General features: G+C 40.4%; 1 protein-coding gene across 4 annotated transcripts in view; it reads left to right on the forward strand.

The window, feature by feature from the left end:
• Positions 1 to 25,559, forward strand: part of GOLM1 (golgi membrane protein 1) — a 190,225-nt gene that overhangs the window by 27,429 nt on the left and 137,237 nt on the right. For 3 of the 4 annotated variants that reach the window (XM_029617189.1, XM_029617183.1, XM_029617205.1), the window contains exon 3: positions 22,031 to 22,198. The exons of the other annotated variant lie outside the window; for it this stretch is intronic. In XM_029617189.1, the coding sequence (XP_029473049.1) occupies positions 22,031 to 22,198 (168 nt within the window). The remainder of the gene's footprint in view (positions 1 to 22,030; positions 22,199 to 25,559) is intronic. 4 annotated transcript variants of the gene reach the window in all.

Here is a 25,559-nt window from a genome sequence, read left to right on the forward strand (position 1 = left end):
GCTAAGAGAGAATTTGAAAAGAAATTGGCTGTAGAGGCAAAAACTCACAGTAAAAACATTTTTAAATATATCCGAAGCAGCCTGTGAGGGAGTCAGTTGGACCATTAGATGATTGAGGGGTTAAAGGGGCATTTAGAGAAGATAAGGCCATCGCGGAAAGATTAAATGATTTTTTTGCTTCAGTGTTTACTGAAGAGGATGTTGGGGAGGTACCCGTAATGGAGAAGGTTTTCATGGGTAATGATTCAGATGGACTGAATCAAATCATGGTGAATCTAGAAGATGTGGTAGGGCTGATTGACAAACTGAAGAGTAGTAAATCACCTGGACCGGATGGTATACACCCCAGAGTTCTGAAGGAACTAAAAAATGAAATTTCAGACCTATTAGTAAAAATTTGTAACCTATCATTAAAATCATCCATTGTACCTGAAGACTGGAGGATAGCTAATGTAACCCCAAAATTTAAAAAGGGCTCCAGGGGCGATCCGGGAAACTACAGACCGGTTAGCCTGACTTCAGTGCCAGGAAAAATAGTGGAAAGTGTTCTAAACATCAAAATCACAGAACATATAGAAAGACATGGTTTAATGGAACAAAGTCAGCATGGCTTTACCCAGGGCAAGTCTTGCCTCACAAATCTGCTTCACTTTTTTGAAGGAGTTAATAAACATGTGGATAAAGGTGAACTGGTAGATATAATATACTTGGATTTTCAGAAGGCTTTTGACAAAGTTCCTCATGAGAGGCTTCTAGGAAAAGTAAAAAGTCAATGGATAGGTGACTATGTCCTTTCGTGGATTGCAAACTGGCTAAAAGACAGGAAACAGAGAGTAGGATTAAATGGACAATTTTCTCAGTGGAAGGGAGTGGACAGTGGAGTGCCTCAGGGATCTGTATTGGGACCCTTACTTTTCAATATATTTATAAATGATCTGGAAAGAAATATGACGAGTGAGATAATCACATTTGCAGATGACACAAAATTGTTCAGAGTAAAATCACAAGCAGATTGTGATAAATTGCAGGAAGACCTTGTGAGACTGGAAAATTGGGCATCCAAATGGCAGATGAAATTTAATGTGGATAAGTGCAAGGTGATGCATATAGGGAAAAATAACCTATGCTATGATTACACAATGTTGGGTTCCATATTAGGTGCTACAACCCAAGAAAGAGATCTAGGTGTCATAGTGGATAACATATTGAAATCGTCGGTTCAGTGTACTGCGGCAGTCAAAAAAGCAAACAATGTTGGGAATTATTAGAAAGGGAATGGTGAATAAAACGGAAAATGCCATATTGCCTCTGTATCGCTCCATGGTGAGACCGCACCTTGAATACTGTGTACAATTCTGGTCGCCGCATCTCAAAAAAGATATAATTGCGATGGAGAAGGTACAGAGAAGGGCTACCAAAATGATAAGGGGAATGGAACAACTCCCCTATGAGGAAAGACTAAAGAGGTTAGGCCTTTTCAGCTTGGAGAAGAGACAGCTGAGGGGGGATATGATAGAGATGTTTAAAATCATGAGAGGTCTAGAATGGGTAGATGTGAATCTGTTATTTACTCTTTCGGATAATAGAAAGACTAGGGGGCACTCCATGAAGTTAGCATGGGGCACATTTAAAACTAATCGGCGCAAGTTCTTTTTTACTCAACGCACAATTAAACTCTGGAATTTGTTGCCAGAGGATGTGGTTAGTGCAGTTGGTATACCTGTGTTTAAAAAAGGATTGGAGAAGTCCATTACCTGCTATTAAATTCACTTAGGGGCGGATTTTAAAAGGATTTACGCGCGCAGGGCCCCTGGGCGCCTAAGTCCCGGGGCTTTTGAAAAGGGGCGGGACGGGGCGTGTCCGGGGGCGTCCCCCGATATGACGCCCCTGGGACCGGAGGACGGAGCGGGGCTGCAGGCGTAACTTTGCCGACAAAGGTAAGGGGGGGGTTTAGATAGGGCCGGAGGGGAAGGTGGGGGGACGGTGAAAGAAAGTTCCCTCCGAGGCTGCTCTGAAATCGGAGCGGCCTCGGAGGGAACAGGCAGTGCGTGCTGGGCTCGGCACGCGCAGGTTGCACAAATGTGTGCACCCCCTTGCTCGCGCCGACCCCGGATTTTATAAGATACACGCGGCTACGCGCGTATCTTATAAAATCCAGCGTACTTTTGTTCGCGCTCGCGCAAGGTTTTAAAATCTGCCCCTTAGAGAATAGCCACTGCCATTAGCAATGGTAACATTGAATAGACTTAGTTTTTGGGTACTTACCAGGTTCTTAAGGCCTGGATTGGCCACTGTTGGAAACAGGATGCTGGGCTTGATGGACCCTTGGTCTGACCCAGTATGGCATGTTCCTATGCGGGATTTGTATCAAAATCTTTGAAATCCAAGTAGATGACATTGAGCGCTTTTCCTCGATCCAATTCTTTAGTCACACAATCAAAAAAAAAAATCAATCAAATTTGTCTGACAGGACTTCCCCTAGTGAATCCATGTTGCTTCGAGTCCAGCAATCCTCCTGATTGTACATTGTTTACTATCCTTTCCGTCAGCAGAGTCTCCATTAAGTTTCCCACCACCGAAGTGAGGCTAACTGGCCTGTAGTTTCTAGCTTCCTCTCTGTTATCCCTCTTGTGGAGCAGGACTACCACCGTTCTTCTTCAATCTCTCGGCACCATCCCGTTTCCAGAGATCTATTGAACAGGTCATGCAGCGGACCTGCCAGCATATCTGAGTTCCCCTACTACTGCAAGGACAGTGAGCAGAGCAACAAACCTCATCCGGCCCCATGGCTTTGTCCACTTTCAGTTTCCCTAGCGCTTCCCATACATTCTCTTCTGTAAACAGATTTTCATCTACCCCATCTATGGTCTTGTCAACCAGCAACGGTCCTTCTCCAGGATCTTCTTTAGTGAATACTGAACTGAAGTATTTGTTTAATATTTCTGTCATTTATTCATCTCTCTCCACACATTGCTCCTTGTCGCCTTTTAATTTCATTATACCCCTTTGAGCCTCCCCCCTTTGATATATCTGAAAAATGTTTTTTGTCTCTTTTCTTTACCTTTGGCAATTCTTTCTTTCACTTGACTTTTTGCTTTCCTGATTTTCTTTTTGTCTCTTTTTTTTTTTAATAGATATTCTTCCTTGTGTTCTTTTTTTTTTTTTGAGATCCTTTATACTTCTCGAATGCTGTTCTCTTTGCCTTAATTTTTTCATCCAGCTCATTAAAGAACGAGATCAGTTTCTTTTTCCTCTTACTCTTCTTTACTTTACAAACATGTAGATTACTTGCCTTTGTAATAGCTCCTATTAATTTAGCCTACTACTGTTCTACCTTGCCCATTTTCTCCCAGTTGTTCCTGCAGGTACATCCCCCATTTTGACAAAGTTCGTATTTGTGAACTTCAAAACTCGGGTGTTTGTGTGACTTCTCTGTATCCTATTAGCAATTTCGAACCATATTGTCTGTTGATCATTATTACACAGGTGAGCTCCTACCCAAACATCAAAGACAGTATTCCTATTAGTGAGTAGTGATGGAGAATTGCACCGTCTCTCATGGGTTCCATCACCATTTGTTTGAGAAAAGCACCTTGAAAGGCATCCACTATCTCTCTACTTCTTGTAGATTCCGCAGAAGTGATGCTCCACTCCACATCCGGCAGATTAAAATCTTCAACAAGCAACACTTCTCCCTTCTTTCCCAACTTTGGATGTCCTCTATCAGGTCTCTGTCCAGTTAATCCATTTGGGTTGGAGGCCTGTAGATCACACTAGTAAAAATGGAAGCACCATTTTCTCTTTTTAGGGCGGTCCTTAAAATGTCTTCTTTACCCCATGTCCCTTGCAGTTCAGTTGCTTGGATATTGTGTTTGACATATAGAGCTGCTCCTCCCCCTTTTCTGTCCTCTCTGTCCTTCCTTAAGTTATTATCCAGGATGGCTGCATCCCAATCATGAGACTCCGTGAATCAAGACTCCATGACAGCAACAATGTCAGAGTTCACCTCCACCATTAGGGTCTGCAGGTTTAAGATTTTATTGCCCAAACTATGAGCATTTGTAGTCAGTCTTCCAATTTTTCTCCCTTGATTTGTTGCGGTTCCTAGACATCTGTTCTGCTTTTTTTGAGCTGATTTGATTTTATTTTCTCCTCCCATATGTGTTATTGCTTGGGGGTGATATGCCATTTTCATTGGCCATCTCCTGCCACCCCCATTCTTTAGTTTAAATGCCTTGTAATATATGATCTGAATTTCTCACTCTGCATCCTCCTTCCTGCTACAGACAAATCTAGGCCATCCTTACCATAGAGCCTTTTACTGCTCCATACATGACCCCAGCCTCGAATGTATCCAAACCCATTTTCTGTACATCAGTTTTTGAGCCAGGAATTGAAAGTATCTATATGGCATAGCTTCTCATTTCCCTTTCCATGATCAGGTAATACTTCCAAAAGGCAATAGTCTTTGCAGTGTGTCTTATCTTTCCTAGATTTTGGAAATCCTTTTGTACTTCATGGATACTATTTCTGTTGAGGTCCTTGATCCCCAGATGGATGATAACACTGATATCAAAGTTCTTACTTTCTTCTTCAATGACTTGGAATATCTGGTTTGAATTTCTACTTGCTGAGGATCCTGGAAGGTATTTAACTGTTGTATCACCATCAAAATGTGCTCCGAAATTGGTTCCTCTGATCGAGTCTCCCAGACCAAGCAACTTTCTTTTGACATTTGATTCTGTTGATGGACTTCTGGATGCATTGGGAGACTTTACTTTTAGAAATCACTCCAAAATCTATTGCTGAGGTTTCTTCATTCTCCAATGTAGAAAAAGCATTTTTTAGGGGTAATAGTGGGGAGAGTGAGTGTCTCTTTATCACAGACCTTATTCTGCCAGAACCCACTTGTTCCTGGTTTTTGAATTTTGGATTTCTGACATCTCTGTGGGAGTGGGGGGGGTTGATGCATGGGATGCTGTAAGGTTGGTGTCTGTCATGTGCCTTGTTCCACCAGAGCCCACTATAAACCATTTTTTCTTGGGTTTCTGACACTTCTGTGGGAGATGGGTGAGATACTGGATGGTTGAAGGTTAATTGAAACCTGGACAATTCCTCCCTTAGATGAATCAGCTCCATTTTAAATGCAAAGAGCTGAAGGCAAAAGGGACAACCTTTGTTTCTCCAAATGATAAGTCTCGGGACTTAAGCACCATAATTTGTTGTATTGAATGAAAAACTATTTTGTTAAATTACTAAATCCTTAAAATCATATAGATAAGGTAAATCTTAGGCTGTAGCAAAGATTTTAGTAAGTATTTGAAATAAAACTAAAAGTATTAGTGTTAGCCAGTAAAGATTAACAAGTAGAATATAAAAACCAATTTTTACAAGCGATATGACTGTTTAAGTTACTATTATCTGATCTGTAAGGAACTATTAAGAAGTAATGGGAGATGAAGTAATTGAAGCAAATTATCTAAGAGTCCAGGGATGACTATATAAGAAAAGTAAACTTGGGAGGGGGGAGGAACTAAACAGTTGAGATTACTTGCAGAAATTTTTTGATGCTTCCAGCTCCAACACCACAAGTAAGATAAACCCCCCCTCAAAGGCACAAAATGTTACAAAACCCAGACAAGGAATATACTTATCCCAGGTGTAAATCAGTAAATAATTGCAGATACCTTGTAGCTGCTTGAGCCAGGAGGTATGACTACAACAAGAGGTGGAGGGACAGTGATCTTTAGGGAGACCCTCGACTTGACCCGCTTCCTTACAAGGGAACTAAATCTATCCTGCAGGCCAGCATCAGACATAAGGCAAGACAAAGGATCCATCAAACCCAGTGTCCTGTTTGCAACAGTGGCCAATCCAGGTCATGAGTACCTGTAAGATCCCAAATAGTAGATTCCATTCTACTTATGTCCAGGGATAAGCAGTGGCTTTCCCCAAGACTTACCTGGTGGTTAAAGGTTTTTATAGACTTTTCCCCTTCAGGAACTTATCCAAATCATTTTGAATCCAGCTAAACTAACAGCCTTTACCATGTCCTTTGGCAGTGAATTCTAGAGCTTAATTGTGTCTTGAATTAAATTTTTTTCCTGATTTTGTTTTAAATGTGTTATAGTAACTTCATGGGGTGTCTCCTAGTCTGTTTGCACTTATTCAAAATGTAAAATCAAATTGGTGGTTTACTCATTCCATGCCACTTATGATTTTAGACTTTTATTATATCTTCAAGCTGAAGAGCCTTAACCCCTTTAGCCTTTCCTCATAGGAGAGCCATTCTATTCCCATTATCATTTTGCTCGCTCTTCTATTCCTTTTTCTAATTCCACCACATCTGTTTTGAGATGTGACAACCAGAATTGCACGCGGTACTCTAGGTGCGGTTGCACCATGGAGCAATACAGAGGTATTTATATTCTGTTTTATTCTCTATTCCTTTACTAATAATGCCTAACTTTGTGTTTTGTTTTGTTTTTTTTTTAATCACTGCTGCACACTGAGCCAAACATTTCAATATATTGTACATGACGCCAGGATCCTGTTTCTAAAACCTGGACAGAAAAAAGATTAATGACCATGAGACAATTACTGCAAGAAAGGGAATGTGACTCCCTTTTCTGCTTTTTACAAGAGAAATTTGCATTAGAGGACAAAGATCTGCTTTGCTATCTCCAGGTGTTACACTTGAACCAGATGAGTCATCTTAACAGTAGGCAGGTTAAAGAAAGGGAATACATCTTTTTAATGTACATTTTAACTAATAAGAAATCCAGTAGAGGGGGGTGGCTTACTCTAGAATTTGATTGAGATACAAAAATCTAGATTGTATTTACTGCATTAAATTGGGGAGGCCTTTGAGGCTTAATAGGAAACAATTAGCAAGAGAGCAAAACAGTTTGCAACTGCAGTATCACTTTTGGATAATGCTAATAAAATTATTAGATCCATGGAGAACTTGTGACCAAGAGGGAACCCAACTATATGTGCGTTAGCACTGCCCAGTGATCCCAAGGTTTTAGAAAATGATATGGTGGCAGATTAAATGAACCACTTTAAGCTATTCCTTGAATGCCTGAAAATTATGTAGTTTATTTATTTATTTTTTTAATTAGGTGTAACAAGAAAAAGTTATCCAGTAAAGGAAACTTAACATAGCTAGAATCTTAATGGCAGCAAACAGAGAGCTAACATCTGCCCAAATGTAATTGGACAAAGAATAGGGGAATGTCCGGCATAGAAGGTAACTTGGTATCCTCTTCTTATAAAGGTTTTGAAAAACATAAATTTATATCAAAGATTTGGTTATGGTGTACAGATTGTGTGAAGTGCACTGAGATGATTGGTAACTCCCTTCCTCTCCTCCCCTGCTCCCCCCGCCCCCCCCCCAAAAAAAAAAAAGTGGATCATGCCAATAAAAGGAAAGCCTTCAGCTAACTGGCTGTTAGGAATTCAAATGCAAAAAAGAGGAGGATATTTTTAGATTATTCCATATCTGAGCTTGTGGTCATATATGTTGAGTATGACTTTCAGTTATGGCAGGTAGCTGAGAAGTCTCCTGGGGTGAGAGCTCCTGCAGTCATCCCTGACTAAAAGTTGCCAGAGATCTCCTTTTATTCCCCTGCAAGTCAAACAGCAACAAGTGGGTCGTTATGCTTGCAGAGAGAATTTCAAAGCTTTATTGTGAGCTGAGCACTGCACTGTGGGGTAGATTTTCAAAGGGTTACACACGTAAGATACGCGTATAACCCCCGAAAACCTACCCCTGCGTGCGCCAAGCTTATTTTGCATAGGCTCGGCGGTGCGTGCAAGCCCCGGGACGAGCGTATGTCCTGGGGCTTCGAAAAATGGGCAGCCCGGGAGCATGGCAGCAGTCTGGGGGCGTGGCAGAGTGCCCCGACACAGCGGCCTGTGTCGCGGCCTGGCGTGCCGGCAGCGAGCCGGCAGGCGTAACTCTATGAAACAAGGTGGGGGGGGGGGATTTAGGTAGGGCTGGGGGGTGGGTTAGATAGGGGAAGGGAGGGAAAGGTGGGGGGGACGGACCAAAAAAAAAGTTCCCTCCAAGGCCGCTCCAATTTCAGAGCAGCCTTGGAGGGAACAGGGAAAGCCATCGGGCCTTCCCTAGGGCTTGGCGTGCACAAGTGTGCACCCCTTTGCGTGCGCCAACCCCAGATTTTATAACATGCATGCATGTTATAAAATCGGGTGTACGTTTGTGCGCACCGGGTAGCGCGCACAAATGTACCCCACGCATGCAAAATTTAAAATCGGCCCCTATGAGCACAAGAGCGCCACGTGTCACGAGGGATAAAGCAAAAACCTAGCATGAGCAGAATGGTGGATGCAGCAGTGACCAGTGGCGAGGCAAACTTGCTTGCTGAGTCAGAACAAGCGATTGCATAAATTTCTAGAAATGTGACCACGACCATAGATGAGTGTTTTTGTTTTGATAAAGTTGCAAGTAACTATTGAAGATGTTAGAGGGCCTGGAAGGGCATGCTAGAAGAAATGAAGCGGTGGAGTTGTGTATTTCCTCTCTAGAGGATATGACTCTACAGCTTGAAAGGCAGATCATGGCTCTGCAGGCCCAAAATGTAAAACTGTCCGAAAGGGCAGAAGATCAAGAAAATTGAAAGCGTAGAAAATGAATTTACAGGTGATAGGCATACTGAATTGGTTAAGTTGCTGTGTTGCTCAACATTAGAGAGCTGGCTTCCAGAGAAGCTGGAGACTGTGTGGAATTTGGAATAGAAAAGTCCCTCTTAGTGTCTTAAGGTCTTTATTATTAGGCCAATTTTGCAGAGTATTGCTGTGGAACAAATAGCTGAGCTAAGCAATTTGTTTAAATGAAGAATTTAGTTACAACTGTTCTGGAATCAAGATTATTTTTAAGCCTGTACCTGGGGTAATAGGTCATAATGAAACTGCAATTGTTCCCCATTTTTATAGGAGATAAACATGTTTTATCTGTTGAAAGAATGAAAAATATCACATGATGCTCCATCTAAGATAGAGGACAGCATGTCCTTGGACTAAAATGGAGGATAATATCTTAGATGGAGAAAAGGTATGAGGTAATCATTTCATTTTTATATGAAGGAATAAATCTCCTGCCTGATTGGCTCTGAAGTGAGGAGGCTCTTCAGCTCTGGGCGGGTGAGTCACAGTGCATTGCAGGGGTCAGTCAAGTATTCAGTCTGCTTTGATCTTCAAGGAGACAGCACAACTACAGCTTCTTGGGGAAAGCTAAGGAGAGAAAAAGGTTTTTTATCCTTATTTCAGAGGGCTTCTTGCATATATTTTCTGATTTTGGTGTAGTGCTAGACTTATATTATCTATTGTCGTAGTTATTGGTATTGCTGTATTAAACTGTTGGGTTGTTTAAGCAAAAAAAAACTAAAAAAAAAAGGGGGGGGAGGAGGCTCTTTCCTCAAGAAGCTGTAGTTGTACTGTTTCCTTGAAGATCACGGCTACTACCTGGTGATTAATACACTAATTAAATAAAGATTCACATGGTTAATGCGACTCCAACATTGCTCTATGCTTCAACGACAAGAGGAAGTGTGGAAAAGAGGATTTCATTCAGGCAACAACCAACAAGGTAGCACAGTCTGGGTAAACAAATAAGCGTGGGAGTAACTTGCTTGTTGCGGCAGTTACTACCCCAAACCAGTTAAGCCTGATACTTCACTTTCAATGCATATCCAGCGTAAATCTCTGCTTCAATGGCAGGGGAATGAAGAAAAGAGGATTTATATTCAGACGACAACAAAGGACTGAATTGCACAGTCTGGGTGAAACAAGCGTGGGAGTAGCTTGCTTATTGTGGCGGTTACTACCCCTAACAAATTAAGCCTGATATTTCAATTTGAATGCATATCCAGCGCAGCTCACTACTTCAACGGCAGGGGCAATAAAGAAATAGGATTTACATCCAGCCAACATCTAACAAGGCATTGAACTGAGCAGTAAGAGTATACAAACATCTGGGTAACTTGCTGGATATGACGGTTACTACCCTCAAACATTAAGCCTTATACTTCACTTTGATACAGCTCCAACACTTCTCTCTGCATCAGTGGCGGGGGTGGAAGGAAATTAGAATCAAAAAGCTACCAATAAGGGCCCTGAACTCAGTGGTCGAAGTAACAGATAAGTATGGGAAAGTATGTAAGAGAGCTTGCTGGGCAGACTAGATGGGCCTATTTGTCGTCTTTTACTGTCATTTCTATGTTTCTATGTCATGAGACTATTATGCAAGATAATAGGTAATATATTAATTGGCTGTGTATGTGGGTAATAAAAATGTAAAGTATATAACAATTGCCTGTGTAGGATACGGGGAGAGCAAACTATTTTTTTATCTTTCTGTTAGAAATGAACTTTGTGTAATAAACCACCTAAAAAAGAGCGTTTTGGTTTCATGTCAGATTGTTTTGGTCATGTCGCTCTGGAGATCAGTTTTATTCTGAAGCCAGGAATTTTTATTAGGAAATAAGGGACTATTTTTTTTTTCCTAATTCCTACAGCTGTCTGATGCGGAAAGAGGCCTATGGTGTTAACGGGCTCATAGTGGGTCAATGTGTAGATAAGGATGATAGGCCGCAGCCGGTCATGGCAAGGATCCTTTAACTGGAATCATAAAACGGCACTATACCAGGTTTACCAAAATAAAATATCGCTCAGTGCCAAAGGGCACAGAATATTGTATAATAACTACTTGGTGCCAGTAGCTCAGAGGTGCAAAATGGCGCCATTTTGCACAGAGTTATATGAAAAAAAACAAAACAGTGCCGCTGTTTCCTGTTGAGATACAGGGAAAAGTTTCTTCACCGCAAGAGAAGTACAAGCTTTTGTAGCATCTTTATCAGATCCTATTGGCTAACTTTACTGCTTTGGATCACATGCCAGGCTAGTATAGCTGCTTATGTTAGGTCAGGAAGGTTGCTAGGGCACACCTTTTTAGTGCTGCTATGTATGCTGGGCTGGTGGTCCCTTGGAGCACATTGAATAGATGTGAGGGGGGATGGGTTTTGAGGTCGCTATTGAGCACAAGGCACTTGTTTTTAAAGTATGGTGGCTTAAATGCAGGCATGAAAGGTGGATCCTTAAGAAGTGGAGGGATGGCTATGCTGGATACCCAGGCTGGGAGGTTTTGTGTTTTGTTTTTTTTGGTGCAGCAGTAAGCAAACAAATTACCAAATGGTACAGATTGTGGTGACCTTAAATATAGATGGAGTACATTATCCAATAAAGTCTTAGAAATTGTGTGCTTTTAAAAGAAAGAAAGCTCATATAGGTCTCATTCAAGAAACTCACCTCCCAGAAAGTGAACACAAGAAATTTAAAACTTTACAGGGTGGGACAGTGTTACTCATCCTATTTTTTTTTTTTTTTAAATCTGCAAAGGGGGGTAGTGGTATGAATACACAAGCAGTTGCTTTTTAAAGTGGACAAACAAGTCCAAAATGAGGAGCGATGTTTTGTAATATTATTGGGAACCCTGTCTAACCAGAAGCTGGCCATATGTAATATATGATTACACACTATATTATGCATTTAAAAAAAGAATGACTTTGTTGTGCTATCCTGACTATTCAGTTGTTATGAGTAGAGATTTTAATGTGGTTGCAGATTGTTAGATTGTAAACTGCCAAAGGATAGGAGGAGAAATGAGGGGTCTAAAGGGGTTAATTTTGTTTGAAGAAACGAATACTATAGATGCGTGGTGAACTTTGCATCTGGGTGAACATAAGATATGCCCCTTTACTGGGTCAGACCAAGGGTCTATCAAGCCCAGTATCCTGTTTCCAATCCAAGTCGCAAGTACCTAAACATTAGATAAACCACAAGCTACTATTGCTTATTAATTCTCATCATAGTTTATGGATTTATCCTCTAGGAACTTATCCAAACCTTTTTTTAAACCCAGTTACACTAACTGCATTAACCACATCCTCTGGCAATGAATTCCAGAGCTTAACTATGTGCTGAGTGAGAATTTTCTTCAATTTGTTTTAGACCAGCTACTGGCTAACTTCGTGGAGTGCCCTCTGGTACTTCTGTTATGAGAGAGTACATAACCGACTTACATTAACTTGTTCAAGTCCTTTCATGATTTTGTAGACTTCTATTATATGCCCCTTCAGTCATTTCTTCTCCAAACTGAACAGCTCCAACTTCTTTAGCCTTTCCTCATAGGGCAGCCATTCCATGCCCTTATCATTTTGATCGCTCTTCTCTGCACTTTCTCCAGTGCAACTATATCCTTTTTTGAGATGTGGTGACCAGAATTGCACACAGTATTTAAGATGTGGTCTCCCCATGGAGCATTACAGAGGCATTATGAAGGCCTCAGTTTTATTTGCCATTCCATTCCTAATTCCTAACATTGTTTGCTTTTTTGATCACTATAGCACACTGGGCTGACTATTCCAATGTATTATCCACTATGACTCCTAGATCTCATTCCTGGGAGCGACTCCTAAGATAGAACCTAACCTTGTTATAACTACAACCAGGGTTATTTTACCCTATATGCATCCCGTTGCACTTGTCCACGTTAAATTTCATCTGCCATTTGGAAGCCTAATCTTCCAGTCTTGCAAGGTCCTCCTGCACTTCATCACAATCTGCTTGAGATTTAACTACTCTGCATAATGTTGTGTCATCTACAAATTTGATCACCTCACTCGTCGTACCCCTTTCCAGATAATTTATAAATATATTAAAAAGCACCAGTCCAAGTACAGATCCCTGAGGCACTCCACTATTTAATTTTTTCTACTGTGAAAACTGACCATTTAATCCTACTCTGTTTCCTGTCTTTTAACCAGCTTGCAGTCCAATTGATTATATGTTTTGTTCTAATCCCCATATTTACTTCAGGTTGGACTGTTTTAGTTGCCCAAAACCTGTTTCATAAAGTCCGGGATGCAAAGAATAGACTTTCTCCATTTTGGATCATGCTCCAGTATGTGCAGGGTTGAAACTGGGAGACCCTGTTACTAGGGGACACAACTGGAGATTGAGCCTAGATCTGGATGCGAATTTCCATAAATACCTACAAGAAGGTTGGAAATCATATATATCTCATAATGATCTTCCTCAGACCTCTCTGATTTTACTGTGGGAAGCTGGGAAGTCAGTTATGAGGTGTCTAATTATAGCTTATACTGCTAAACAAAATTGGATCAGGAAGGCTCAGAATGAGTGGCAATTTAGCCATAAAATGTCTGATCAGAGTAAACAGCAAATGCTACACATTAAGACTTTGCTAAATAATGTTTTGCACAACAAGCGGTGAAATCTTTGTGATTTTTCCAGTATAAGCTTTATAAGTATGGAAACAAGGCCAGTAAGATGATGGCAAATTTAGTGAAAATTAAACAAAAATAGACTATTATACAGATTAAGGACAGGCAGGGGCACTTACATAGTGACCTGGATAAAATAGTGAGTGCTTTATGAAATAATACAAAAATCTGTACAGTACTCTAAGTTTAGATGAAAACCAGTGGGAGATATTTTTCAGTGTTACTGTTCTCCACAGGTTGGAGAAACAGAACAGGATTATCTCAACCAAGCTATTTCAGAGTCTGAGGTGTTCCAGGTCTGAATGGCTTTGGGCCGGAATATTACAAAATCCTAAAGTTTTTGCTGCTTACACTTTTTGGCTAATTTTTATATGGGATGTTGCACCAAAATAAAATCTTCCCGGAACTATATCAATCTGTCATAATAGTTTTGCTAAAGAAAGATAAAGAATCCGCAGGAGACTAGCTCCTATCGTCCCATTTTATTGAACAACCTGGATCTTAAGATTTTAGCTGCCATATTAGCAAATAGGATAAATTAGTGTACTGCTGAAACTTGTCCATCCGTATCAAACTGGTTTTGTGCAGGGAAGACTTGGGGTTAAAAATGTGCGACAACTTATAGCTGCCTTGAATCGGGAATGAAATCATGAAGTTATGATCCATTAGCCTAGATTGGCAGGAAGGCTTTTGATTCTGTTTCTTTGAGCTAATGTTCTAGGCACTTCAGAATTATGGTTTTCAAGGGAATGTGCTGCGATAGTTGAAACTACTTTCATAGTAACTCAACTGCTCGTATCCTAATAAATGGTAATACGGGAGGTTTTCCCCTAGGTCGTGGGTACATCAGGGATGTCCTCTATCCCCCTCTTCTCTTTGTACTAGCTATTGCACCATTGGCTACCAAAATAAGAACTCTTCAAGGGTATGAGGGAATACAAATTGGCAAGCTTCAGTTAAGGATTTCCCTTTTCACTGACATTTTGCTCTTCATGGGTAACCCTAAAAACGATGTTGCTAAAATTCAAAAGCTCTCTGTAAAATTTCAAATTTTTGTGGGGATAAAAAATTATTTCGACAAGTCATAAGCTATGATATTAGAGGCTAAGATTTAGAATTGGGTGGGACCTTTTCTAATAAGTGGGCGATAGAAAAAGTAAAATGGATGGGTCCTTAAAGAAATGGAGAACTTTGTATAATCTTAATACTGCTGAAAAGCTCAAAATCATGCAAACTCTAGCGTCCCTAGCGCTTCTTTTTGGACAGGAGCGGCGGCTGTCAGCGGGTTTGACAGCTGACGCTCAATTTTGCAGGCTGTGATAATGGTATCTGATGATCTGAAGGCAGTGAGGTGATTTGATAAGGCGATAGCTAAAGCCAGAAGAATACTGGGCTACATAGAGAGGAATAACTTGTAAGAAAAAGGAAATAATACCCTTGTACGGGTCCTTGGTGAGGCCTCACCTGGAGTACAGTGTTCGGTTCTGGAGATCATATCTCAAAAAGGATAGAGACAGGATGGAGGTGGTCCAGAGAAGGGCAACCAAAATGGTGTGTGGAGTCTGTATCTGAAGACTTATGAGGAGGCGGAAGGATCTGAAAATGAATAACCTGGAAGAGAGGGTGCAGGGGAGATATGATGAGGATCTTCAGGTACATGAATGGTTTCAATGATGCATACTCCTCGAACCTTTTCTGGAGGAAAGCAAGCAGTAGAACTAGGGATCATGATATGAAACTTATGGGGGGACAACTCAGAACCAATGTCAGGAAATATTTCTTCATGGAGAGGGTGGTGAATGCCTGGAATGCCCTTCCGGAAGAGGTGGTGAAGGTGAAAACACTAAACCAAATTCAAAAAGCTATGGGATAAACACTGTAGATCCTTAAAGGCTAGAGTTTGGAAATTTAGAAAAGGGTGCATGGGATGTATCCCATGGCTGCTACCCCTAAGAAAAGGCATGGGGATTACTACCCTTAACCAATCAGATTATGTGATTTTGACGCAACTGCAGCGTCACTCTCCGCTTCAGCAGGGGAGGGGGGAAGGAGATGAAAAAGGGAATTTGATTCAGATGACAACCAATGCTGGGCCTTGACCTTTACATTCCAGGGTACTGATACGCAGACATTAGGAAAAAGCGCAGGACTGCTTCTACGGACAATTCCAAAAGCAAAGCACGCTCAAGCAGTAGCATTGTATGAATTATCAGGAAGGCTACTCACCCTGTAAAAATGTTGCTAGCAGTAATTTTGTAATGGGTTGACAATTGCTTGGTTTTGATTTTTAATATTACTACCCTTAACAGAAACATGGGGTAAATTGCATGGAGCAACAGTTACTCCCATAAGAAACTTGCTGGGCAGACTGTGCTTTTTCCAGCCGTCATTACTATATTACTATGTTACGCAAGAGATGGTTAAATTATTCAGTGAGTTGTATATACTATTTTTTTTTGTTTGTTTTTGAGTTTCTTTTGTATTGATTTTTGTTTCTAAAATGTGGAAAATATGTTTTGGATGCAAGTACTGTTGCATTTTTTTTTTTTAAATATTTGTTACATAATAGAAAAATTGTTGAATTGAGAAAAATTTTAAGGAAGTTTTTTTCTCTCTAGTCTGATTTAGCACTAGTCCTGTCAGCTTTACCAATCAGTGGTATGAATTTGCACCAATAAGCTATGGAGTTTTGATTCCATATATTAAGTCAAAGATACTTTGAGGGAGAGATTTTTGAGTTTTGGTTGAGGCATGCATATTCAATGTTACCTCTGTTCTGTTGTACCTCTCAGGCTAAATCTCCCATCCAAATTATTTCCTTGTTAGCAAATGGAATACGTTGTGTATATAGTAAGCAGAATAGCTATACACCTGTCTTCTGGTCTCCCATACACCCATCCTACCAATTTTAGGTGTTCTATTTTTGACAGATGAGTTTCTTGGATAAATCCCAATTGTACTTTAATCTTTCTTGGGGTGGTTCCAAAATATATTCTCTTAAAGAGTTAGGAGTTAGTAAATCCATGCGAACAGTCATATTACCGGAAAAGGAATGGGAGTTGATTGGTTCATATAGCGTAATGTCATTTGTACCATTATAGCTAGTATGGATCAATCTAATCCAGTTGGTTTGTAACTTTCTTGCAAATGTATTAGTTTTTAAGAGGCTCTGACTAGGTACAGTGGGGGCAAGGGATGCTAAACTACATAGATTTTTTTCCCCTCCCCTATTTTTATTTGTTCAATTTGTTTTCCACCTGTTCATATATTTTCAAGATGGCATACAGGTAAATCACCATTAAGATATAAAGGCATAATAATTAAATCACAATGTTAGACATAATGACAGCAAAATCAAAACATAAACTAGATAACATGATGCAAACTTGCATGATCATAAACACATTTCATAACATAGGATAAGATAAAGTAAAAATACAGGTGGCACAGAAGGCTTATGGTACCAGAAACCTATCCTGGTTCTGAGTGAGCTGGAGGCCGAAAAGTGGGAGGAAACTGCTTGCCACATTTCTAAAATGCCACACCATACACAGAGGAATTTGAGGTTGTGTAAAATAAAGGGGTTGAGTTCATTGTATGACTATTTCTAGGATTCTAAGGTCTGTTAATCGGCCATGAGAGGAGTTTTAAACTGTAAAAAAAAATGTTTGTCTCTAAGCCAGAAATAAGTGAGTCCCCGTAGACTGTGAAAAAGTTGCCTTTTTGAGGAAAAGGTTTTGACCTCCAGGCTAAGGGCTAGATTCATTAAGGCATTTCTCCCATTTTGTATGTTTGAGAGAACCCTTAGTGAATCAGGTACACTTTTTTTTTTTTTTTTTTTGGTGTAGGGTTTGGTGACATGCATATTAGACAACTACCAATGGATCTGGATCCACCTTCCGTTCAGTCTGAATTTAGGGAGATATGCAATTGGTAATTTCTCAGTTGAAATCCACATGTTGGACCTTTTTGATCTCTTGAAATTATGGAAGGTTTAAAGGACATGACTTCTGGACACCCCGACCAACTAATAGACAAATCTTTGAATGAGGGATATGTTGTAATTGCATTAAAAATAGCAACAATTAGACAAATCCAGCATTTCTGGTGGAACTGGTTTCAAATCTTCCTTTCTTAGGAAAAGTGTGTTTGAAATATGTTGCAATCCAGTTAGTTTATGGAAGGTCAGAATGTTTTTTAGATGGCCAATAGTATGACTTCAGAAAAGCAGATGGAACAGAAGCTCTATTCAGCTCTCTATTGGATTATATTGTACTGTAGACTTAATGGTGGGGAATATTAATATAGTATAGTTGTCAAATTGAATATATTCGTAGCCTTTGACATGGTTAATCATTGCTGTGGTTTCTGCACCTGTGTGTGCTGGGGGAGTAGTACTTAAGATGGTTTCTATCTTTTTTTTTTTTTAAAGGACAGAAAGCAACAGGTTCCAATAGGAGACAGGTGCTATTCTTAGAAGGCACAAGCCTCGAGTTCTGCAGGGATCTGCTTTGTAGTATTTAATATTTACCTTCAGTCTTTTAGTGAATTGTTGGCCTCATGAGGTGTAACACTTCATTTATGTAGACTATAAAGGGGGATGGAACAGCTCTCCTTTTGAGGAAAGGCTGAAGAGGTTAGGGCTGTTCAGCTTGGAGAAGAGATGGCTGAGGGGGGATATGATAGAGGTCTTTAAGATCATGAGAGGTCTTGAACGAGTAGATGTTACTCGGTTATTTACACTTTCGAATAATAGAAGGACCAGGGGGCATGCCATGAAGTTAGTAAGTAGCACATTTAAGACTAATCGGAGAAAATTCGTGTTTTACTCAATGCACAGTAAAGCTCTGGAATTTGTTGCCAGAGGATGTGGTTAGTGCAGTTAGTGTAGCTGGGCTCAAAAAAAGGTTTGGATAAGTTCTTGGAGAAGTCCATTAACTGCTATTAATCAAGTTGACTTAGGAAATAGCCACTGCTATTACTTGCATCAGTAGTATGGGATCTTATTAGTGTTTGGGTAATTGCCAGGTTCTTGTGGCCTGGTTTGGCCTCTGTTGGAAACAGGATGCTGGGCTTGATGGACCCTTAGTCTGACCCAGCATGGCAATTTCTTATGTTCTATACTCAATTCTTTTATCCCTTGTCATTTAGGTATGCTTCCTGTCCTTCATTATCAAACTTGCCTTCATTTTATCAACATCTGGTTATACCAGAATAAGTTGGCTTTAAATGTTCAAAAGACTGATTTAAAGGATTTGGGAATATAACTAGTACTGTTTAATGATTCGTAGCTCATTACATTTGAGGCCAGAATTCTGGGGGTTATTTTAGCCTCAAATTAGAATTGAAAAGTGTAAATTAAAAATACAGCCAGGGTGGCCTTCTTTAAATTAAAAATCCTGAGGTGTTTAAAATTTAAAATAGCTACATACGATTTCAGAACAGTTTGATAGGCCTTAGTCATTAGACACCTTGATTTTAATGATCTTTATGTTGATTATCAAAACACTTGATAGAAATCCTTCAATCTGTACAAAATGCAGCTGCAAGATTACTTACAGGTATTAACATCAGGGAGCAAGGTTGGCCAAAGCTGCAAGAACACCACTGGTAATTCCAGTACAGTAGAGAATTCAATTTAAGATTATGGGAATCATTTATGAACTTCTTTAGTCTTATATTTTGCAGTTTTTGAATAAAAGGATTAAATAAAACTCAGCCCGAGAGCTAAGGTTGATCAGAATCTGCAGGTGGATCATGTCAGTCTGGAATGTACTTCCAGTTGAGCTTAGAAAAAAGATGGCATTAAGGAGCTGGATTTTTTCTTTTATTTTTTTTAGTAAAAAGCTCAAGACACTTTATTTCATTTAGGCATTTCAGTAGTGATGAGTCTGCTGATTTTATTTATTTTTATTGTTTTTTTTAGAAGTATTTATCCTGTAATGGTTGAATGTGTGAACTTTGTGTTTAATTTTGCAAATGAAGATAATGTGATCTGCTCCAAACAATTGATTGGAGGTAGCAGAATATAAAACTATGTAGACTTTTCATTACAGTACAAAGGAGAGAAATTTGGCACAAGAGGAATTCTTGTTCTGTCTCTAATTTTCTTGGAAATTAACACAGTTCAAGCATTCATGAAAAATATATATTTCTTGTTTAGAGTGATATCTCAAGGCATGATATAATAGACCAGTGGTTCTCAACTGGTGTGTCTCCACACTTCCTGGTCCCCTGCTGACCCAGCTGCTCCCCATACCTGTGCAAGATAGGTCCTCCACCCGGGCTTAAAATTCTGAAAGCCCGGGCGGAACGCAGCAGGAGAACTGGAGTCTGTGGCACCGGCATGCTCTCCCCCCCCCCCCCGCAGCCCGAAAGAGGAGGTGGTGAGCAGCAGGTGCGTGCGCAGGAAGAAAAGACCCCGCTAGTGCGGGCAGCGTCGGCCCGAAGAAAAGGAGAGGCGCGGCCTGAGGAATGAGCAGTGCGGCTCAGAGAAAAACGAAGAACGTCGTCAACCCCTGCGGCCGATGGGACTCCTTGCTCCACAAGGGCTGAAAATTAAAGTAGGTTGCTGCTGCCTTTAGGGTTAGAAGTGGAGGAGGCTGCTGCTGCCGCTAGTTCAAGGGAGGGAGAGAGTGAATGAGCAAGCATGTGTGTTTGAGATCCTGTGTGTGTGAGTGAGATAGCATGTATGTGAATGAGAGCCTGTACATGTGAAAGAGTATGTGTGTGACTGAGAGCTGGTTTAGATGAGAGCATGTGATTGAGAGCATGTTTGTAAGCATGTGAATGAGAGTCTGTGTGTGATTGAGAACCTGTGTGTGTAAGCCTGAAAAGATAGACATCATGTGTGTAAATGTGTAATTAAGAGCCTATATAAGTGAGAGAGAAAAATCATGTGTATATGTGAGCGATTGTGATAGAAAGAGAGGAGAAAGTTCCAAGTAGACCACCCCTCCTGCTAATTCAAAACAATCTCAGGGCACCTGGATATCAAACATTTCCAGGTATACAGAGCAAAACATTTTTTGTATCCTTATTTTTCATTACTGGGTCTTTGTGTCTGCTATTTTGAAATATTTTATTGGTATCTAGAAATTTTTGATATGAGTTTTTAATTATTGGATATTCCATTCATCCGCTGTTTTGAAATCTGTTCTTTTTGTTAGTATGGTTTTATTGCTACTGACTTTATATTTCTTTATTTGTTTTATAAGGGTGGGTGATGTTTCTTTTTTTCCTTTGTTGCACTGCATACAGAGACTCTGGCTTGTTGCGGTTTCCAATTCAGTTTTTGTCTGCATGCTTCTAGTTATGCGTTTTGGTCTCTTTATTCTTTGTTAGGTGAGGGTCAGCACATGTGATTTCAGGTGAGGTTTTCTGCTGGCGCGTAGTTTCTGAGTAGGGCTCTATAGCAGCCTGACTTGGTCCATTTTCCTAATAGGAGATGTATTGGTGTCTTAAGGCCTGGTGTAATATTTTCAGTGTTGCCTGGGATGTTTACCGTTTATGCAATTTCTGTTCAGACAGAATATGTATCTTTTCCTTGTCATTCTTAACAAAAATAATACTGGACCTTTATTTTTTATTTCTGCCATAAATTGTAGTGAGCAGTGTTTCACACATGTGAACTTGGTCTGTCAGGTATGTCACGATGGGAAAAAGGTTGAGAACCACTGTAGACCATCATAACATCCGGAATGTTGGAGCAGGTAAATAAGCTTCCAGACATCAATTGGGTCACACATAATCCGATCTACAGTCCATTTTTTTTTTTTAATTTTCTGCTATACAAATAAAAGCAATAATGGTCCTTGTAACTGAGTGCTTGGATTACGCCAACATCAAAGAAAAAAAACCTGACATAAATGTTATGTTTTGAGACAAGACAAGCTCTGCATCAGGGGGTCAAAAATGCACATACGCTATGCTAATGCACCTTAATGAAAGTTTATGGATGCCATTAAATGTGGGACATCGTGGCTTTTTTTTGAACCCCTGATGCAGAGCTTGTTTGGGTTTTTCTTTGAAGTTGGTGTAATCTAAGCACTTGGTTACAAGGGAAGTTATTGCTTTTATTTACATAGCACAAAACTTAAGATTGGACTGTAGATTGATTATATGTGACCCGATTGTCTCGAAGCTTATTTACCTGCTCCAGCATTCCAGGTGTTATGATGGTCTTTTATATCATGCCTTGAGATATCACTCTAAACAAGAAATATATTTTTCATGAATGCCTGAACTGTATAATTTTCATAAAGCGCATTCATTCTGTTGACGCTGCTGTTTTTCGTGATTTCTAATTTTCTTGGCACGAGTCGTGTGTAAAACTGAGTATAGCTAAGAGCCAAAAAAGGACTGCATCCATTTTTGAGAATGACTTTACTAGAATGGCGAAATGCTATTTGTGTGTTTTTTTTTTTTGTTTGTTTTTTTTTTAATAAATCTTACTGTGGGGTTGTTTGTTTTTTGTTTTTGTTTTTTTAAATGATTAGACTTCTATTTTTCTGACATCTACTTCTCTTCGGGCTTTACTAGCAATTTTCTGTTGCCTTCATTTTAGATGGTTTTTTACCTCATGGTGTCTGACTTGTTCTGGCAGCAACCTACTGCCACTCCTGTGGCTGGCAGCTGTTGATCTTAGGTCTGCATTGAGGCTCCTCAGTGCTTTACCTCTGAACTCTTTGCTCGCCTTTCCCCAGCATCGTGTCACACAGCTAGAGGGGAGAATGCGCCGAGCAGCTGCAGAAAGAGGCGCTGTTGAAATCAAGAAGAATGAATTTGAGGAAAAACTGGAAAAGCAGAAAGAGGAGATAGACCAAATCCACTCCTTGCATAACTCTCAGCTGCGGAGCGCCCGGAATGAAAAGGTGAGCATCCTTTCCATTCAGTATGCTGCTTCCCTTGCTGGGTTCTACTTGGTTCTCACGGCTAATAGTCATTACCATTTTTTTGCCGCATCATCAATGTTTTGTTGCAAAGTTCTAAATATCCTTATGAGCAACAGCGTCTCAGCACTGTACATTCGACTTACGTATGAAGTAGAGGACATGCTTTTGTATTCATGTTTAGATATATATAGAAATAAGTTAACAATTGAAATAAAAACCCAAAACTTTTTTTAATCTGAGTTCTGAAGTGTTTGATTATTTTAACTTTTATTGACGTGTTACATCAGAATATAAAATGTGGCATGCTGGACCAGACTATAAAGGTCCATCCAGTCCAGCATCATGTCTCGGACAGTTACTATTTTGGGTCAGTAGCCATGGACTGTGGGTATGAGCAGAATATAATTTTTTATTTTTTTTATTTATTTTTTTTAGAAGAAATATCTGGCAGATCCCAAAGAGTAGATGTTTTGTCGCTCAGTCCTCATGTCTAATACTTGTTTATGGACATTTTCTTTCAGCAACTTATCTAAATTCCTTGTTCTATATCAGTGATGGCTAACCTATGACACGCCGAGACTTTTTGCTGACACGCGCAGCGTTTTGTGGACTATCAGGAATTTTTTTTTTTTTTTTTTTATCGGCTGCGCTGACCCTTTAAAACTAGTTTTTTATTATCCCCCCAATGCCCCCGGGCGCAGCAACAGGCAGATTGGCAAGGCCAAGAAAAAGATCGCGTTTAAACGCGCTGATGCTCCTCCTCCTTCCTGCCTGTGCGTCCCCGGAAGTAAACGTTGCCGGAGCCGCGTGGGCAGGAAGGAGGGGAAGCATCAGTGCGTGCAGAAGTGGAGCAGCACTTGCATTTACGGGCCACCGCGAATCTCAAGTCGCAGCGGCCCGAGAAGAAGAAGAGGCCCGGTAGCAGGGCCACCGCAGAGTCCATCCTGCGGCGACCCGCGAAGAGGAGGCCCAGAGGTGAGAGAGAGGCTGAGGGTCTGTAGAGGGTGTGTGTATGAGATGAGTTGAGAGATTGTGGGAGTGAGGATCTGAATGTTTGCAGAGACAGCATGTGAGAGCCTCTGTGTGTGTGACAGTGAGAGCGTGTGACAGTGAGAGCGTGTGACTGAGTGTATGAATGATTGTATGAGACACAGCATGTGACAGTGAGAGCCTGTTTGTGAGAGAGAGAAATGCATGTGAGAATGAGAACCTGTGTGTTTGAGGGAAGAAGATGGAGAGAAAAGAAACAGAAAAAAAGACAATATAAAAGGAATTGGCAAAAAAAAAGAAAGGGAAGGTGGGGGAAAAAAAGCCTGTGACCAACCAATTAGAAAACGAAGATCAGACAGCAAAGGTAAAAAACAAAATAAATTACTTTTTAGTGATTGGCACATGTAATCTTTGGGAATGTGCAAGAATAGCACTTTCTCTATGCAGATCTCACAATGTATGAGATCAGCATGGAGGAAGTGGAAGCCCACAGGGCCTGCACAGAGGAGGCAGCAGAATGGGCTTCAGTGTCAGTAGCAGCAATCGGCGCCTCCCCAATAGCCACATGGCAGCAGTGACAGTGGCAGCAGAGGAATGAGAGAGGCTCCAAGGTTGCTGGCAAAAGAGGGGGGTCTGTCTTTAGTGTGTGCATGTGTATGAATGGGACTCTGCCTGGGGGTGTATGTGTGTGAATGCATGGGTGCCTGCCTGGGGGTCTGTGTGTGTGAGAATGAATGTGTGCATGCCTGGGGGATGGGGAGGGAGTGGTGTGAAAATTAATGGGAGCCTGCCTGGGTGTGTGTGTATGTGAGGGAGCCCAGTGAGTGCGAGAGCATGAGTGTGTGTGAGAAAATCCAGGGGAGTAAGAGTTTGTGTGTGTGTGGGGTGGAGGGGGAGAGAGTGTTTTAATTGAAAATTTAGCCAATGAAACTCGGCAACAAAAAAGTCACTAAGCAGGTAAGGTAAAGAATTATTTGTTTTTGCTTTATTAATAAATACAGAACATATATTAAAATTATAACTTTTTGTTATTAATATTAGAGCTACAAATATCACAATTATGGATTTTTCTAGAAGTGACACACCACCCCAGTTATGCTAGGTTGTTTTTTTTTTATGAATTTTGACACACTGAGCGCAAAAGGTTGGCCATCACTGTTCTATATGCCTTGACCACATTCTTTCTCTGGCAGCTAAATCCACAACTTGATTATGTGCCGAGTGAAAAATTACTTTCTCCAATTTGTGTTAAATCTACTAGTTTCATGGAGTTTCCAGTAGTCCTAGTGCTACTTGGAAGGGCAAATAACTGTTCTTGTTACAGTCCACTCATATTTTTATAAACTTCTATCACATCTCTTTTCTCTTTTCCAAGCTGAAGGACCCTAACCTCTTTTTATCCTTAAGAGCCATTCCATCCCCTTTATCATTTTCCCTGCCCTTCTCTGTGCTTTTCCTATACCTGTTTTGAGATGGGATGACCAGAGCTACACACAGTACTCGAGGTGTGGTCACACCATAGATCTATACAGAAGCAGGATATTCTCCGATCCATTCTAACGTTCTATTTGCTTTTTTTGACTGCTGCTGTACACTGAGATAAGGATTTCAAGGCGTTCACAGTGACTCATATTTCCTTTCTTGGATGGTTACTCCTAACAGAGAACCCAACATTATGTACCTGTACCTGGGATTGTATTTTCCTATGTGCATCATTTTACACTTGTCAGCGTTTTTCAAATTCATCTGTCATTTTAGACCCTCAGTTCCCCAGTCTGGCAAGGTCATCCTGTAGTTTATCAATCTACTTGTGTTTTAACTACTTCACGTATTTTTGTGTCCTCTGAATGTCTTGTAACAGCATGTTGAAGCTGGGTTATGCAAATGCTTGATGTGTGAGAAATAAGGGGATAATGTTAAGGGAAACGAAGGAAACAAGTTGGATATTTTGGTTTTAACTGAATCATGGCACAGACACTTTTGCTAAATGACATGTGCCCTCTAGGTTAAAGTTGAGGGACAATCAAGGGTGGGATGGTGAAAAGGAAGAAGGGGGGTATTCATTATTTTTAATTCGTTTGCAGTTCAGAAGGCCTGCATATAAGTTGATTAGGGGTGTTGAGGGTGTGCTAACTACAACTGGCTATATGGATTCTGTCTTCTGTATCAACCCCACCCCAAGATGTCAGCTGATTATATTACAACTTGCTGAAATGTTATTGAATCTTTAATTTAGTATTCCTAATCTAACTATTTTAGATTACTTTAATCTACTGGTTAGAGGCCAGCATGTGTGATCTTTTGTGGATGTAATGGTGACTGTTGGAATGACTCAGTTAATTGAGGCACC

Source organism: Rhinatrema bivittatum, chromosome 1 (assembly GCF_901001135.1).
Source record: "Rhinatrema bivittatum chromosome 1, aRhiBiv1.1, whole genome shotgun sequence".
Lineage (NCBI taxonomy): Eukaryota > Metazoa > Chordata > Amphibia > Gymnophiona > Rhinatrematidae > Rhinatrema > Rhinatrema bivittatum.